This window comes from Salvelinus alpinus, chromosome 9 (genome assembly GCF_045679555.1).
Source record: "Salvelinus alpinus chromosome 9, SLU_Salpinus.1, whole genome shotgun sequence".
Classification (NCBI taxonomy): Eukaryota; Metazoa; Chordata; class Actinopteri; order Salmoniformes; family Salmonidae; genus Salvelinus; species Salvelinus alpinus.
The window spans coordinates 45,661,085-45,679,113 of NC_092094.1; the positions used below are offsets into that span (position 1 = coordinate 45,661,085).

The 18,029-nt window shown below is 41.4% G+C and overlaps 1 protein-coding gene across 12 annotated transcripts in view; it reads left to right on the top strand.

Annotated features, from left to right (window-relative positions):
* The window catches only part of LOC139530193 (CCR4-NOT transcription complex subunit 2-like), a 29,290-nt gene that overhangs the window by 1,000 nt on the left and 10,261 nt on the right, over positions 1-18,029 (top strand). For 11 of the 12 annotated variants that reach the window (XR_011665973.1, XM_071326365.1, XM_071326370.1 and 8 more), the window contains exons 2-7: positions 543-722; positions 16,429-16,501; positions 16,790-16,934; positions 17,247-17,432; positions 17,588-17,667; positions 17,900-18,025. Coding sequence is in view for 11 of the 12 variants with exons in the window: in XM_071326365.1 (XP_071182466.1) it covers positions 555-722; positions 16,429-16,501; positions 16,790-16,934; positions 17,247-17,432; positions 17,588-17,667; positions 17,900-18,025 (778 nt within the window). In the remaining variant the exon portion in view is untranslated. Of the gene's footprint in view, positions 1-542; positions 723-16,428; positions 16,502-16,789; positions 16,935-17,246; positions 17,433-17,587; positions 17,668-17,899; positions 18,026-18,029 lie in introns of those variants that run through there. The other variant, XM_071326378.1, reaches the window with a different exon arrangement.

Genomic DNA, 18,029 nt, shown 5'->3' on the forward strand with positions numbered 1-18,029 from the left:
TGAATGTGTGTAGGGTCATTTAAATATTAATAGCTATGTCTCCATGTTCACAAGGTGAGAAAGTGTCAGAGGGTTCTTAGATTGAAGGACAATTTGGTTTGGAGAATAACTGGAATCGGTTGTGAACTTAAGAGGCACCTGAGCAGAAGCTTGTTGAATTGTGCTGAGGCAATGATGCAGGGATGCACACAGTTTTTGTATGTTGACCAATGCAATGAAACAGTGGAAAACCAACACTTTTTAAAAGTGATTGTAATTGTTTTGCTGTAAGGCACACTGTATGCTCACATTGCGCAATGTGTGTGGGCGTGTAGTTGTCTGGTGGTGAGATTTGAGTAGTTGAAACTGAAAGTATTGTAGACCATCGTCATCGACTAACAGTAGGCTACTGCATAACTGTTGTGTTTCACTCCTGTCCATGATAGTTAAAAAAAATCTGATATGAACAATGTTTTGTCAATAAATGGATGCAGGCATGCTGGTTGACAAAGCCTTTTTGAAGTTGAAATAGTAAAAACTGTTCTTTCATCTCACTTCTGCAGGTGACAAACGGAATGTTCAGTGCTACGAGAAAGAAGTTTGTAGAGGGGGTCGAAAGCGACTACCCTGATGAGGGCATGTACTACAGCCAGCCGTTGCCGTTCTCACATAGGTCGGACAAAGACTTAAGCGCTCTGTCTGCTCGATCACACGTCCCTAGTACAGCTCCCTTTGAACTTGAAGTAAGTACAAAACATTTTCACACGTTTCTTCTATAATTTCAATCTGTTTATGCATATTTGTCATATTTAGTGAGATTTAGGCTACTCCATTATCCTACACTACCCTCTGTGTTTAATTGGACTGCGAAGCTAAAACTTTTAATGTGGCTCTATACTCCAGCGTTTTGGAATTGAGATCAAATGTTTCATATGTGGCGACAGGACAGATGTCACCTTTGATTTGAGGGTATTTTCATACATGTCTGTTTTGCCGTTTAGTAGGGCTAGGAACTGCCAGGGACCTGAAGATATGATATTGTCACGATACCTAGGTGCCGGTACGATATGTGTTACGATTCTAGATGTATTGCGATTCAATACTGTGATTTGTTGTATGTCTGCTGCAGAGGGACAAAAGAGCCATGAGAAAAACTAGTTTTGATCAGTCATGGACATAAAAGGTCTGAAAACAAATAGTCTCCCTATTTAAAAAGAAGATGGAGAACAAGCTATGAAGGAAATATCCTGGAGTTTTGGTGCAGGTACAGCCAACTAGCGCTTTTTTGCGATATTGTCACTATGATACGAAACGCTATGTCGTCAAATAATATCCTGATATGTAACTGCATCGCAGTTAAAGCAGACATTGAATATCCCTTTGAGCATAGTGAAGTTATTCATTACACTTTAGGTTGTGTATCAAAACACCCAGTCACTACAAAGATACAGCCGTCATTCCTAACTCAGTTGCGGGAGAGGAAGGAAACTGCTTAGAGATTTCACCATGAGGCCAATAGTGATTTTAAAACAGTTACAGAGTTTAATGGCTGTGGTAGGAGAGAACTGAGGATGGATCAACAACATTGTAGTTACTCAACAATACTAACCTAATGGACAGTGTGAAAAGGAAGCCTGTACAGAATTAAAAAAGATTCCAAAACATGCATCCTGTTTGCAACAAGGCACTAAAGTAATACAGCAAAGATGTGGCAAAGCAAATAGGGTTGTCCCCAATGATCAAAAAAATATTGGTCGTCTGTTTGTCGAAATGTTTAAACGTGTATTTTTCAATATATAGACACACCCTATGTGTTTGAATAAAATCAACTATATGCCTTGAGCTTGTCTGACGCTTTAAGTGCACTGTTTGATTAAATAATTATGACACAAATGACTCGAGGGAATCCGATGGCCACGCTGTGTAATTAAAAAAAATATATATTTTTTTTATAGTGAGTGACTGGCATACGTTGTCTATCTCTCCTCCCTGATTCAGTGAAAAGGCACCACAGCACAGCTATGTTTATCACACTGTTTGTGCTGAAGCTGCAACATCTTTTTAGCCATTTAGTTTCTTACTCGTTTCTCTGACTGAAAAGTTCTGTTAACCGAAATCACTAATTTGTTGAGGAAAAACATCACCTATTCCCTCAACCCTTGCCGTCTTTATGTGAAACTGGGGTGGCAGGTAGCCTAGTGGTTAGAGCATTGGGCCAGTAACAGAAAGTTTGCTGGATCGAATTCCTGAGCTGACATGGTAAAAATCTGTCGTTCTTCCACTGAACAAGGCAGTTAACCCACTGTTCCCCGGTAGGCCGTCATTGTAAATAAGAATTTGTTTTTAACTGACTTGCCTAGTTAAATAAAGGTTATATATATATATATATGTTTTTATTTTATTTTTTACATTGCATGCATGTGACCAATAAATTGTTATAACAAACTCCGAACACCGTAATGTGACAGCAAAGTGGATGCGGAGGACGTGAAAAGAAACTCTAAACAGGGAAATGTTTTTATTTTATATTTAACCTTTATTTAACTAGGAAAGTCAGTTAATAACAAATTCTTATTTACAATGACAGCCTACCAAAAGGCCTCCTGCGGGGGATTAAAATAAAAAATATTGGACAAAACACACATCACAACAAGAGAGACAACACAACACTACATAAAGAGAGACCTAACGCACAACATAACATGGCAGAAACACATGACAACACAGTATGGTAGCAACATGGTAGTAGCACAACATGGTAGCAGCACTAAACAGGATACAAATATTATTGGACACAGACAACAGCACAAAGGACTGGTTGCTCAGGAGGGAAAGGGGAAGTCAGATGTGTGGAAGACATTTGACTTACACTGAACAAAAATATAAACTTCACGTGCAACAATTTCTAATATTTTATTGAGTTACAGTTCATATAAGGAAATCAGTAAATTTAAATAAATTCATTAGGCCCTAATCTATGGATTTCACATGAATGAGAATACAGATATGTATCTGTTGGTCACAGATACCTTAAAAAAACAAGGGGTCTTGAATCAGAAAACAAGTTAGTGTCTGGTGTTACCACCATTTGCCTCATGCAGCGCGACACATCCCTTTCGCATGGAGTTGATCAGGCTGTTGATTGTGGCCTGTGGATTGTTGTCCCACTCTTCAGTGGCTGTGCGAAGTTCTTGGATATTGGCGGTAACTGGTACACGCGGTCGTACACGTCGATCTAGAGCATCCCAAACATGCCCAATGGGTGACGTGGTGAGTATGCAGGCCATGGAAGAGCACACTTCTCTAGTATGCCAGTGGCCATCGAAGGTGAGCATTTGCCAACTCAGGTCATGACCCTGGTGAGGATGACGAGCACTTGAGCTTCCCTGAGACGGTTTCTGATAGTGCAGAAATTCTTCTGTTGTTCAAACCCCCACTTTCATCAGCTGTCCGGGTGGCTGGTATCAGACAATATCGCACGTGAAGAAGAAGGATGTGGAGGTCCTAGTTGGCGTGGTTGCACGTGGTCTGTGTTTGTGAAGCCTGTTGAACGTACTGCCAAATTCTCTAACATGACGTTGGAGGCGGCTTATTGTAGAGAGATTAACATTAAATTCTCTGTCAACAGCTCTGGTGGACATTCCTGCAGTCAGCATGTCAATTGCACGCTCCCTCAAAACTTGAGACATCTGTGACATTGTGTTGTGTGGCACAGCTGAACATTTTAGGATGGCCAATTATTGTCCCCAGCACAAGGTGTACCTGTGTAATGATCATGCTGTTTAATCAGCTTCTTGATATGCCACACCTGTCAGGTGGATGGAATATCTTGGAAAGGAGAAATGCTCACTAACAAAGATGTTAACACATTTTAGAGAAATACACTTTTTGTGTGTATGGAACATTTCTGGGATCTTTTATTTCAGCTCGTGAAACATGGGACCAACACTTTACATGTTGCATTTATATTTTTGTTCAGAAAAAAGGAGGGTATAGGAGCAATCATTTTGTGAGTATTATGAGTGCCAAACAGGTGCTGTTAGATTACAATATTATTTTTACTGACGATGAATAACTCATAAGCTGTGTGATGACATGAACAAATTAATGATTGATACATTAGCATATATATTGAAGTATAGGCCTAACTATGTTACAAGACCCCATAATGACATAATGACAAAGCGAAAACAAGTGTTGAGACATTTTTGCAAGTGTATTCAAAATAAAAAAAACAGAAATACCTTATTTACATAAGTATTCAGACCCTATGCTATGACACTCGAAATTGAGCTCAGGTGCATCCTGTTTCCATTTATCATCCTTGAGATGTTACTACAACTTGATTGGAGTCCACCTGTGGTAAATTAAATTGGTTGGACAGGATTTGGAAAGGCACACACTTGTCTATTTAAGGTCCCAGAGTTGACAGTGCATGTCAGAGCAAAAACCAAGCCATGATGTCGAAAGGAATTGTCTGCAGAGCTCTGAGACAGGATTGTGGCGAGGCAAGGGAGCCAAAAAAATTCTGCAGCATTGAAGGTCCCTAAGAACACAGTGGCCTCCATTCTTAAATGGAAGAATTTTGGAACCACCAAGACTCTTCCTGGAGCTGGCCTGCCAGCCAAACTGAGCAATCGGGGGAGAATGGCCTTGGTCAGGGAGGTGACCAAGAACCCGATGGTCACTATGACAGAGCTCCTGAGTTCCTCTGTGGAGATGGGATAAACTTCCACAAGGACAACCATCTCTGCAGCACTCCACTAATCAGGCCTTTATGGTAGAGTGGCCAGACAGAAGCCACTCCTCAGTAAAAGGCACATGACAGCCCGCTTGGAGTTTGCCAAAAGGCACCTAAAGGACTCAGACCATGAGAAACAACCTTCTCTGGTCTGATGATTATTCTTTTTTTATTTAACCTTTATTTAACTAGGCAAGTCAGTTAACACATTATTATTTACAATGACGTGCAAAGCGTCGCGACCAGGGCTGTGGCGGTCATGTGATTGTCAAGCAAATAACTGTCGGTCTGATGGTAATTGACCGTTAATTAACATAAAGGGGATCCACACCTGCAAGCTGCTGATGCGTGCCTTTGAAACGTCTACATTTTAAAAGTCTAAAGTGTAATAAATCCACTTAATTGCCTGTACACCACAATAACACCAGATTATTTTAGGCAGGTGTTTCCTACGAAACATTATAATAAAAAATAATGGCACTTCTTTATATTATATGATTTTATTGTAAGAATATAATTGAACTTCGCTGAATAAAATTCAAAGGATATTTTTCCGAGCTAGTGCGCACATGGAGAGGTTATTCTGTGTTCAGCTTTAAAAGTGATCATTTGAAACGGGTTATATGCTTGATTTTGAGTTATTTGACAACTTTAGATGTGGATGATACAAACCTTCGAATGTCTTATGAAATCAACATATATGGGCTGCATCCACTATATTGATGATGTAAAAAAATAAAAAAAATAAAAACATTGGGGGGAAAAAGGCATAAACCATTTCTTGTTGCATTTATGCCTAAATGTGTGAAATTAGTTTATGATTTAAAATGGCCATTTATCAGCGGGGCAGGCTTAACATCACCATTATATAATGATTAAGCTGTTATGATTTAGCATACACAATCTTGTTTATGGTTTTTATTTTTTACTGAAGGCAACAAAAACCAGCATGGTGACATCAGCATTGCGACAAATAGTGCCTGTAGGCTACTTAGGCTTTCATATAGGAATGTTCGTATTTTCTATTTTTTTTTGTTTGAATGGGGAACACACGTGAGGAATAAATAAGACACTTCTAATTATGTAAATAAAAATAAGCACAATGGAAAATAAAAGTATTGGGCTCAAAGTTTAAGGTGCCTGTTGCCGATAACGGCTATTGTTTCAGTTCACTATCATAGGCTATAGCACTCGCCAAAGTTAGGCTATAAGGTTCTGATTAAGAAACACCAGCATGTTTACTATGTCGGTCTTCAGTGAAGACCGGAGAGATGTAATTATGTTCCCTGCTGTGCTGACGCAGTGCTGGTAGCACAAATGCACATCTACTTTTTAGCAAGCAGAGCCAATAAAGGAAAACGACAGTGGTTATCCCGCCACCATGACGGGGTCAACAGATGTGTCCGGTTCCTTCTCTTCCGTTTACATACACTTAGGTTGGAGTCATTAAAACTCGTTTTTCAATCACTCCACAAATTTCTTGTTAACAAACTATAGTTTTGGCAAGTCAGTTAGGACATCTACTTTGTGAATGACACAAGTAATTTTTCCAACAATTGTTTACAGACAGATTATTTCACTTATAATTCACTGTATTACAATTCCAGTGGGTCAGAAGTTTACATACACTAAATTGACTGTGCCTTTAAACAGCTTGGAAAATTCCCAAAAATTATGTCATGGCTTTAGAAGCTTCTGCTAGGCTAATTTACATAATTTTTGTCAATTGGCGGTGTACCTGTGGATGTATTTCAAGGCCTACCTTCAAACTCAGTGCCTCTTTGCATGACATCATGGGAAAATCAAAAGAAATCAGCTAAGACCTCAGATTTTTTTTTTAGACCTCCACAAGTCTGGTTCATCCTTGTGAGCAATTTCCAAACGCCTGAAGGTACCACGTTCATCTGTACAAACAACAGTACGCAAGTATAAACACCATGGGACCACGCAGCCGTCATACCGCTCAGGAAGGAGACGTGTTTTGTCTCCTAGAGATGAACGTACTTTGTTGCGAAAAGTGCAAATTAATCCCAGAACAACAGCAAAGGACCTTGTGAAGATGCTGGAGGAAACCGGTACAAAAGTATCTTTATCCACAGTAAAACGAGTCCTATATCGACATAACCTGAAAGGCCGCTCAGCAAGGAAGAAGCCACTGCTCCAAAACCACCATAAAAAAGCCAGACTACGGTTTGCAACTGCACATGGGGACTTTTTGGAGATTGTACTTTTTGGAGAAATGTCCTCTGGTCTGATGAAACAAAAATAGAACTGTTTGGCCATAATGACCATCGTTATGTTTGGAGGGAAAACAAGGAGGCTTGCAAGCTGAAGAACACCATCCCAACCGTGAAGCACGGGGGTGGCAGCATCATGTTGTGGGGGTGCTTTGCTGCAGGAGGGACTGGTGCACTTCACAAAATAGATGGCATCATGAGGACAGAAAATTATGTGGATATATTGAAGAAACATCTCAAGACATCAGTCAGGAAGTTAAAGCTTGGTCGCAAATGAGTCTCCCAAATGGTCATTGACTCCAAGCATACTTCCAAAGTTGTGGCAAAATGGCTTAAGGACAACAAAGTCAAGGTATTGGAGTGGCCATCACAAAGCCCTGACCTCAATCCAATAGAAAATTTGTGGGCAGTACTGAAAAAGCGTGTGCGAGACCTACAATCCTGACTCAGTTACACCAGCTCTGTCAGGAGGAATGGGACAAAATTCACCCAACTTATTGTGGGAAGCTTTTGGAAGGCTACCCAAAACGTTTGAGCCAAGTTAAACAATTTAAAGGCAATGCTACCAAATACTAATTATGTAAACTTCTGACCCACTGGGAATGTGATGAAAGAAATTAAAGCTGAAAGAAATAATTCTCTCTACTATTATTCTGACATTTCACATTCTTAAAATAAAGTGGTGATCCTAACTGACCTAAGACAGGGAATTTTTACTGCGATTAAATGTCAGGAATTGTGAAAAACTGAGCCAAATACACTTTAGTTTAAATGTATGTAAACTTCCGACTTCAACTGTAGCGAGTCTTCTCTGTGCCGGCAATCACTCTCAAGGGTATGGGGGAGCTTTCAGGGCCAGTTTCATCTCTAAGATGATCACTAAGATTAATCTTCTTAGCCGGGGGCTGTGCACAGTCATCCCCATCTCCAACTGTACGACAGGTGCTACCTCCGTCTACTTTCCCGAGTGCCAACATCTCCTGAAGGAGGGCATCTTTCGTGCCATCCAAGCCATCTCCCACACGGCCTTTGTACCGGGGGTCAAGTAGGCAGGCCTTTGACAACAGTACCTGTAGTGCTGGTGCTTTGTACTTGTCCTGCAGGTCACTGCCCATGTTAATTTTTATATTTTTAGTTAGCTCGGAGTCGTTGGGTTTGAGAAAGAGAATCTTTCCCGTTAAAAGTCGTAAAACGGGCTTGACTGACGACACTGTCACATAGTTCTCCCCAGATAGGATATCAGTGAAGTCGGCCACAGGCTAAAGTGTGGCATTGACCGATTGCAGAACATTGATGACCTGCCATGACCGATCTAAATTATTGTGGTCTCGATCGTCAATCAATACCCGTCTTATAGCCAGGACCTGCTCCAAAACTATTTCAACCATTTGTTGTTTTGTCCCCCAATGTGTTTTACAATCCTAAGGGATGAAAAATGATAACATTTATGAAGTGCAATGGAATTCAATGGGCATATCATTTGATTTATATACAAGTTATTAATCTAGGACAAACATCTTGCTAAAGAAATTGTAGCTTGTATTTGATTTAAATAGTCTAAAATTAATAGAATGAAATGTGCACATCATTCAATTTAGATATATTGAAGGCATATTAATAGGACTAACATCTAGATAGTGAAATTGTAGCTTGTATTTGATTTAAATAGCTGAAAATGAATGGAATGCAATAGGCATATCATTTGATTGATATACACTACCATCAAAAGTTTTAGAACACCTACTCATTCAAGGGTTTTTCTTTATTTTTAATATTTTCTACGTTGTATGAAATAACACATATGGAATCATGTAGTAACCAAACAAGTGTTAAACAAATCAAAATATATTTATATTTTAGTTTCTTCAAATAGCCAACCTTTGCCTTGATGACAGCTTTGCACACTCTTGATTTGTTTAACACTTTTTTGGTTACTACATGATTCCAAATGTGTTATTTCATAGTTTTGATGTCTTCACTATTATTCTACAATGTAGAAAATAGTAACAATAAAGAAAAACACTTGAATGAGTAGGTGTTCTTAAACTTTTGACCGGTAGTGTATATTGTATTAATACAAAGACCAACATCTTGATTTAAATAGCCTAAAATTAATATAATAAAATGTGCACATCATTCGTTTGATATATATTGAAGGCCTATTAATAGCACTAACAACTTGATAATGTAGCTCATATTTGATTTGAGTAGTCTAAAATTAATGGAATGCAATGCAATTTAAGACTGAATATGAACTAAATAAGATCACTCACCGGTATGAGCACGTGCTGGGGCATCTCAAGATCCTCCTGTGCTTTATGGAGGTTTCTCCTCTTCAACCAGCTTGTGGTGAAAGTGCTGGCTAGTGTCCTACATTGCACAAGTCTTTCTGACTTGCATCAACTTTTGTGTTGGCCAGATGCAGGTTGTGTCCAAAGCAGTTAAGCCATGGCCAACCCAACTGCCTCACCACGGACACAAAGTTTGCCCCGTTGTCAGTTGTGATGCGGGACACTTCCTTCTCATCCAATGCCCACTCTGCCATCATGGACCGGAGAGCTTCACCCAGGTTGTCCTTAGTATGGTTCTCTGGCATATAGGTCGTCTCAAGACAATGGAACATGAGAGACCAATCACTGGATATGTAGTGAACAGTCAGGCTCATGTATCGAGTCATGTTTACGGTAGACCACATCTGTTGTGAGAGAGAAATTGGGTATGCCTTTAAGTTCTTGGAGAATTTCTCCCCTCACTTTCTTATACATATTGGGAACGGCCATTCGTGAAAAGAATGCTCTCGATGGTAACTCATACTGATTGTCCATTTCCTGCAATAATTCTTAAAATTATTGTCACATGGTCAGTTATTCTCTGCCATTTGTTGCTGTCTCGTTTGCATTTCTCCACTCGGGAGGACGCCTGCTCAACACTCAGCTGCCCCTTGCCGCACATTTTGCCGCAACATGTTGATGTGGTAGAGGTTCCTCTTAGTTCAGCAAATTTTGCAGGGTGGTTAATTCGAAGGTGGCTTCTCAGATTTGATGTGTTTGCGTGTTAATCAATTATTTTAATCTTGCATATTCGGCAAATGCCTTCATCCAGGTTTATTGGCTGACCTCTCGCATTTGACTTCAATCCAAAATGTGTCCAAATGGCTGTAGTTGTGTTTGGCTTGGAAACATTATCCATGACAGTGTTTTAGAATCAGTTTCCACCTGTTATTGTCAAACTGGGCCTGACGGGACAGCTCAGATCTTCCGCTCATTTCTGTCCATATGGGAAGGCATGGTTAAATCAAGGAAAGTCAATACACCAGATTTTTCAATAATGTTAGTTTCTTCGATTGCTATCTCTGCAACATAATTCAAATTCAATCATGAAGTGTTTGATTTTTGATTGCATTTGCATTGATGTCAGAGTGATTAGAAGGACAATAGAGTGCTGAGTAGCAGGCCTTTAGCGACTTGATGACTGTTAGCAAGTGCACAGTTTGAGTAGCCTAGTTACATTGAATCAACGGTCATGTGGAATTTGACTGTGGTCATGACTCGTGACTGGCAGTAATACGGTCACCGTAACAGCCCTAGTCATGTCTGGAGAACAGAGAGATCCTTCATGAAAACCTGCTCCCGACCTTCCAACAGGACAACGACCCTAAGCACACAGGCAAGACAACGCAGGAGTGGCTTCAGGACAAGTATCTGAATGTCCTTGCGTGGTCCAGCCAGAGCCCGGACTTGAACCCAATCTAACATCTCTGGAGAGACCTGAAAAGAGCTGTGCAGCGACACTCCCCGTCCAAGCTGACAGAGCTTGAGAGGATCTACAGAGAAGAATGGGAGAAACTCCCCAAATACAGGTGTGCCAAGCTTGTAGCGACATACCCAAGAAGACTCGAGGCTGTAATCGCTGCCAAAGGTGCTCCAACAAAGTACTGAGTAAAGGGTCTGAATACTTATGTAAATGCGATATTAGCGTTTTTTATTTATAATACGTTTCCAAAAATTTCTGAAAACCCGGTTTTGCTTTGTCATCAGCATGTGTTCGTAATGGCTGGTCAGTGAAACGACCTGTCCTGATTTGTCTTTAATGAGCAAGCCTTCCTTCGTGAACTGGCCTCTGTAATATGGTATAGAATCAGCTTGATCCGCTCTGTCGAAGACGCTTGGACCTTCTTTTTTTATATTTTCAGTGGTATTGTTAACAAACACGCCCCCATAAAGAAAATGAGAATTTAAACAGGTTCAGCCCCTGGTTCGACCGTGATCTTGCAAAGTTACTCCGCAAGAATTGTATTTGGCCAAATGCTCGGCACACTCATACTCAGGCTGACTGGCATTCGTTCAGGCAAATGAGAAATAGGTGCACTCAGGCTATCCGGAAGGCCAAAGTTAGTTACTTTAAGGAGCAGTTCTCTCTCTCTGTGGGTCTAACCCCAAGAAGTTCTGGAAAACGGTTAAAGACCTGGAGAATAAACCCTCCTCCTCACAGCTGCCCATGTCCCTTAATATTGATGATGTGGTTGTTACTGACAAGTACATGGCTGAGCTCTTTAATCACCCCTTCATTAAGTCAGGATTCCTATTTGACTCAGCCATGCCTCCTTGCCCATCCAACATTTCCTTATCTCCCACCCCTTCTAATGCGACTATCTTGATGCTCCTCCCTCTTTTTCCTCTGCCCCGCTACAAAGTTTCTCCCTGTAGGCAGTCACTGAGTCTGAGGTGCTAAATGAGCTCCTTAAACTTGACCCCAAAAAACCATCTGGGTCATATGGTTTAGAACCTTTTTTTCTTCAAGGTTGCTGCCCCTATCATCGACAAGCCTATCGCCAACCTTTATAACCCGTCTCTCCTTTCTGGGGATGTTCCCATTGCTTGGAAGGCAGCCACAGTTTGTCTTTTAATTAAATGGGGAGATCAAGCTGATCCTAACTGTTATAGGCCTATTTCTATTTTGCACTGTTTATCTAAAGTGTTGGAAAAACGTGTCAATAATTAACTGACTGGCTTTCTTGATGTCTATAGTATTCTCTCTGGTATGCAATCGGGTTTCCGTTCAGGTTATGGATGTGTCACTGCAACCTTAAAGGTCCTCAATGATGTCACAATTGCCCTTGATTCTAAGCAATGTTGTGCTGCTATTTTTATTGACTTGGCCAAAGCTTTTGATACGGTAGACCATTCCATTCTTGTTGGCCGGCTAAGGAGTATTGGTGTCTCTGAGGTGTCTTTGACCTGGTTTGCTAACTACCTCTCAAAGAGTGCAGTATATAAAGTCAGAAAATCTGCTGTCTCAGCCACTGCCTGTCACTGAGTACCCCAAGGCTCAATCCTAGGCCACACGCTCTTCTCAATTTACATCAACAACATAGCTCAGGCAGTAGGAAGCGCTCATCCATTTATATGCAGATGATACAGTCTTATATTCAGATGGCCCCTCCCCAGATGTTGTGTTAAATGCTCTACGACAAGCTTTCTTAGTGTCCAACAAGCTTTCTCTACCCTTAACCTTGTTCTGAACACCTCCAAAATAAAGGTCATGTGGTTTGGTAAGAAGAATGCCCCTCTTCCCACAGGTGTTATTACTACCTCTGAGGGTTTGGAGCTTGAGGTAGTCACCTCATACATGTACTTGGGAGTATGGCTAGACGGTGCACTGTTCTTCTCTCAGCACATATCAAAGCTGCAGGCTAAAGTTAAATCTAGACTTGGTTTCCTCTATCGTAATCGCTCCTCTTTCACCCCAGCTGCAAATTAATCCTGATTCAGATGACCATCCTACCCATGCTAGATTACGGAGACATAATTTATGGATCGGTAGGTAAGGGTGCTCTCAAGCGGCTAGATGTTCTTTACCATTCGGCCATCACATTAGCTACCAATGCTCCTTATAAGACACATCACTGCACTCTACTCCTCTGTAAACTTGTCAACTCTGTATACCTGTCGCAAGACCCACTGGTTGATGTTTATTTATAAAACCCTCTTAGGCCTCACTCCCCCCTATCTGAGATATCTACTGCAGCCCACATCCTCCAATTCAATTCAATTCAATTCAATTTTATTTTATATAGCCCTTCGTACATCAGCTAATATCTCGAAGTGCTGTACAGACACCCAGCCTAAAACCCCAAACAGCTAGTAATGCAGGTGTAGAAGCACGGTGGCTAGGAAAAACTCCCTAGAAAGGCCAAAACCTAGGAAGAAACCTAGAGAGGAACCAGGCTATGAGGGGTGGCCAGTCCTCTTCTGGCTGTGCCGGGTGGAGATTATAACAGAACTATGCCAAGATGTTCAAAAATGTTCATAAGTGACAAGCATGGTCAAATAATAATCATGAATAATTTTCAGTTGGCTTTTCATAGCCGATCATCAAGAGTTGAAAAACAACAGGTCTGGGACAGGTGGCGGTTCCATAACCGCAGGCAGAACAGCTGAAACTGGAATAGCAGCAAGGCCAGGCGGACTGGGGACAGCAAGGAGTCACCACGGGCGGCAGTCCCGACGCATGGTCCTAGGGCCCAGGTCCTCCGAGAGAAAGAAAGAGAGAAGGAGAAAATTAGAGAGAGCCAAGATTTTCAAAATGTTCATAAATGACAAGCATGGTCAAATAATAATCAGGAATAAATCTCAGTTGGCTTTTCATAGCCGATCATTAAGAGTTGAAAACAGCAGGTCTGGGACAGGTAGGGGTTCCATAACCGCAGGCAGAACAGTTGAAACTGGAATAGCAGCAAGGCCAGGCGGACTGGGGACAGCAAGGAGTCACCACGGCCGGTAGTCCCGACGTATGGTCCTAGGGCTCAGGTCCTCCGAGAGAAAGAAAGAGAGAAGGAGAAAATTAGAGAGCGCCAAGATTTTCAAAATGTTCATAAATGACAAGCATGGTCAAATAATAATCAGGAATAAATCTCAGTTGGCTTTTCATAGCCGATCATTAAGAGTTGAAAACAGCAGGTCTGGGACAGGTAGGGGTTCCGTAACCGCAGGCAGAACAGTTGAAACTGGAATAGCAGCAAGGCCAGGCGGACTGGGGACAGCAAGGTGTCATCATGCCCGGTAGTCCTGACATATGGTCCTAGGGCTCAGGTTCTCAGAGAGAAAGAGAGAACGAAAGAATTAGAGAGAGCATACTTAAATTCACACAGGACACTGGATAAGACAGGAGAAGTACTCCAGGTAACCAACTGACCCTAGCCCCCCGACACATAAACTACTGCAGCATAAATACTGGAGGCTGAGACAGGAGCGGTCAGGAGACACTCCAGATACAACACCCGTTCTGCCAGTCACCTTCTGTTAAAGGTCCCCAAAGCACACACATCCCTGGTTCGCTCCTCTTTTCAGTTCACTGCAGCTAGCGACTGGAACGAGCTGCAACAAACACTCAAACTGGACCGTTTTATCTCAATCTCTTCATTCAAAGACAATCATGGACACTTTTTCTGACAGTTGTGGCTGCTTTGTGTGATGTATTGTCTCTACCTTCTTGACCTTTGTGCTGTCGACTGTGCCCAATAATGTTTGTACCAGGTTTTGTGTTGCTACCATGCTGTGTTGTCATGTGTTGCTGCCTTGCTATGTTGTTGTCTTAGGTCTCTCTTAATGTAGTTTTGTGTTGTCTCTCTTGTTGTGATGTGTGTTTTGTCCTATATTTATATTGTATTTGTTTTTAATCCCAGGCCCCCGTCCCTGCATGAGGCCTTTTGCCTTTTGGTAGGCCGTCATTGTAAATAAGAATTTGTTCTTAACTGGCTTGCCTAGTTAAATAAAGGTTAAATAAATACAAGTATTGTCTGTAGGTTGACGAGGGGAAAAAACGATTTAATCAATTTTAGAATAAGGCTGTAATGTAACAAAATGTGGAATAAGTCAAGGGGTCTGAATACTTTCCAGATGGACTGTATATATGGATGATTTATAAAGCCAGGCACATTTAACAGTTAGGCTATTGATTATAGACCTAATTAAATTGGGGTTTCCTCTCTCCTCAATTTTATCAGACAATTAAGGCAAGGGCTGTTTCCTCTTCTACTTACCCCGCTTCTCCCTCTGCCTCATTGTACTCAACACCAATATGCTGGTTAACTTTTCTATTATTCACATAGCAACATAGGGAAAGGCAGCAACTCTACTGCGCACCGAAGATTGTTTCAGAACCGCGGACAGTGACCGCAATCCAATGCGGGAGAAAGCGCATATGTTATAATATTATATTTATTAGTGTTGCACCATTATTTTTGCATAATATAACCATGTACAATTTAAGTATCACATGTTTTAAAGTGATTGACTGTGCCATCCCCATGGCCTCCGCAATGGATTAGTCCACTGAAACAGGTGTGAATCAGACAGGTGTCTTGTGCACCACGAAGAAGAATCTTTTTTTTTGCGACTGCTTGACTAAAGAAATCTTGGTCGACAAACAGCCTATCGACCAAACAATCGACCAGTCAACTAAATGGGGTCAGCCCAAAAAGCAATTCACTCACTTTTTGTCCTGGATACAAAGTGTTATATTTGGGGCAAATACAACACATTACTCAGTACCATGCTCCATATTTTCAAGCATAGTTGTAGCTGCATCATGTTATGGGTATGCTTGTAATCATGAAGGTTTGGGGAGTTTTTCAGGATAAAAAAGAAACAGAATGGAGCTAAGTACAGGCAAAATCCTAGAGGAAACCCTGGTTGTCTGCTTTCCACCAGATACTGACACTTGGAGTTGAAACCTAAAACGCAAGACCAAATCTACACTGGAGTTGCTTACCAAGAAGCAACTCAGTGGCGAATTAAATCTGCTTGAAAATCTATGGCAAGACCTGAACATGGTTGTCTAGCAATGATCAACAACCATTTTGACAGAATTTGTAACACAACAAATGTGGAAAAAGTCAGGCAGTGTGAATACTTTCTGAAGGCACTGTAATCTGAAACACAACCAAAACAAACTGCAAATGCAGATAAACAAGTTCATTGCGTGATAGGAATATGGGACCAAATACTAGACTTTTGACTACTTTAATACACACACAAGTGAATTTGTCAAAATACTTATGACACCTTCAAATGGGGAGACATTCCTTTCTAAATGGTGAGACAGATATGCATGAAAATAACCTGAAATAAAAGGTGACATTCTGTGCTGTCGCCTCATATGAAATGTTTGATCTCAAAATGCTGAAATATAGAGCCAAATTAAACGTATTAGCTTCACCGCCCAAATAAATACACTGGGGAGTGTATATGCCTAACTTTATAACTTTGCCTTAGCATTGATGGTGTTATTATTATCCTTGAAATTGAATACCCAAATTCTTGTGTAATTCCAATGTGATTTGTAAAACATGATATATGAACTGCCCGAATGTGCCGGTACGTGTTATTGATAAAGGCATTGTTATCTCTTTCTGTTCTTGTTTCCAGTACTCCCTCCTCTCATTGTGGTTTATCTCTTCTCTTCTTCCAGATGCTCTCGTCTCCCTCACCGTCGTCATCAGGTCAACTGTCCCAGCTTGGTGCCAGTTTATATGGCCCACAGAGTAAGCTGACTGCATCTGTTTTCAGGGTCTTTCCTACTAAGTCCATAATACATTTATGTCTGTAACAATTTGGTAGTCAAGTCATACCTGTAGCAATTTGATCATTACAAATAATTACCCGATAGACCTGATTTAAATATACCCAATTCTAAACAGACTTCAACACTATTCCCTTAGGCACTTCTTGTTGATCTCAAAATATTACTTTAAGAGATATCCAATCTATTGGTCACTTTGGAAGTTGGTAAGAGAGACCCCTGTTGACTGTTTTTATTTCTCGCGTTGCAGGTGCACTAGGCTTCTCGATAAGGGGCATGGGAAACAACACTCAGTTAAACCGCAGCTTAACGCAAGGCACCCAGCTACCGAGCCATATCACCCCCACCACGGGGGTGCCCACCATGTCCCTCCATACCCCGCCCTCGCCAAGCAGGTGTGTTTAAGAGATGAGACGTGAGACAGAGATGCTGGAGAGAGAGGATATAGCTTTGGCAATGTAAACATATGTTTCCCATGCCAATAAAGCCCATTGAATTGAGATATTCTGGAGACAGACATATAACACATAAGCCAGTGTGTTTGAATGCCATGGAATCATTATTCTGCTGCTAATTAGTTAGCCAGTCAGTTCAGTTCAGTGGTTGCAGAGCAGGACAGGACATTTATTAGTAAAATCACCATCTGGCTTCATATCAACCCATTCTGTCCTCCCATCTATCTCCAACCCATGATGTGTCCTCCGCAGGGGGATCCTGCCGATGAACTCGAGGAACATGCTGAACCACTCCCAGGTGGGCCAGGGTATCGGGATGGTCAGCAGCAGGACCAACAGCATGGGCAGCTCAGGGCTGGGCAGCCCCATCCGCAGCTCCCCCAGCATCATCTGTATGCCCAAACAGCAGCCTGCACGGCAGCCCTTCACCATCAACAGGTACACCCTCACACGGTCTGGCTGGCCATACAATTGAAATATCTGCTGTTCTCAACTCTGTATAAAAGTATAAATCAATCATTTTTTGTGATGATTGGAAATAGATATTAAGATGCTCCAGTTGGAGGCTAAAGTTGTCCTCTGTATTTCTGTAGCATGTCAGGATTCGGGATGAACCGAAACCAGGCGTTTGGGATGAACAACTCGTTATCAAGCAACATCTTCAATGGCACAGGTTAGTAGTGTGTCACTTCATAATAACCAACTATCTGATGCTCAGTCTGGCCATTGAATGATACATCACACTCAGCTTGGTTTTACCTGTATGTTTTTGTTGCCACGTTTTTATAACGTTCACTTACCTATCCATTCACACAATCTATAAGACACACAGTCAGCATGAATAGTAACATACATTTATCTACCCATATGGCTTTCTTACAAGTCTTTAACCCTCCCTCTCACAGACGGTAGTGAAAACGTGACGGGGCTAGACCTGTCCGACTTCCCTGCGTTAGCAGACAGGAGTCGGAGGGAAGGAAGTGGAAACCCAACGCCGCTACTCAACCCACTAGCTGGAAGGGCCCCCTATGGTAA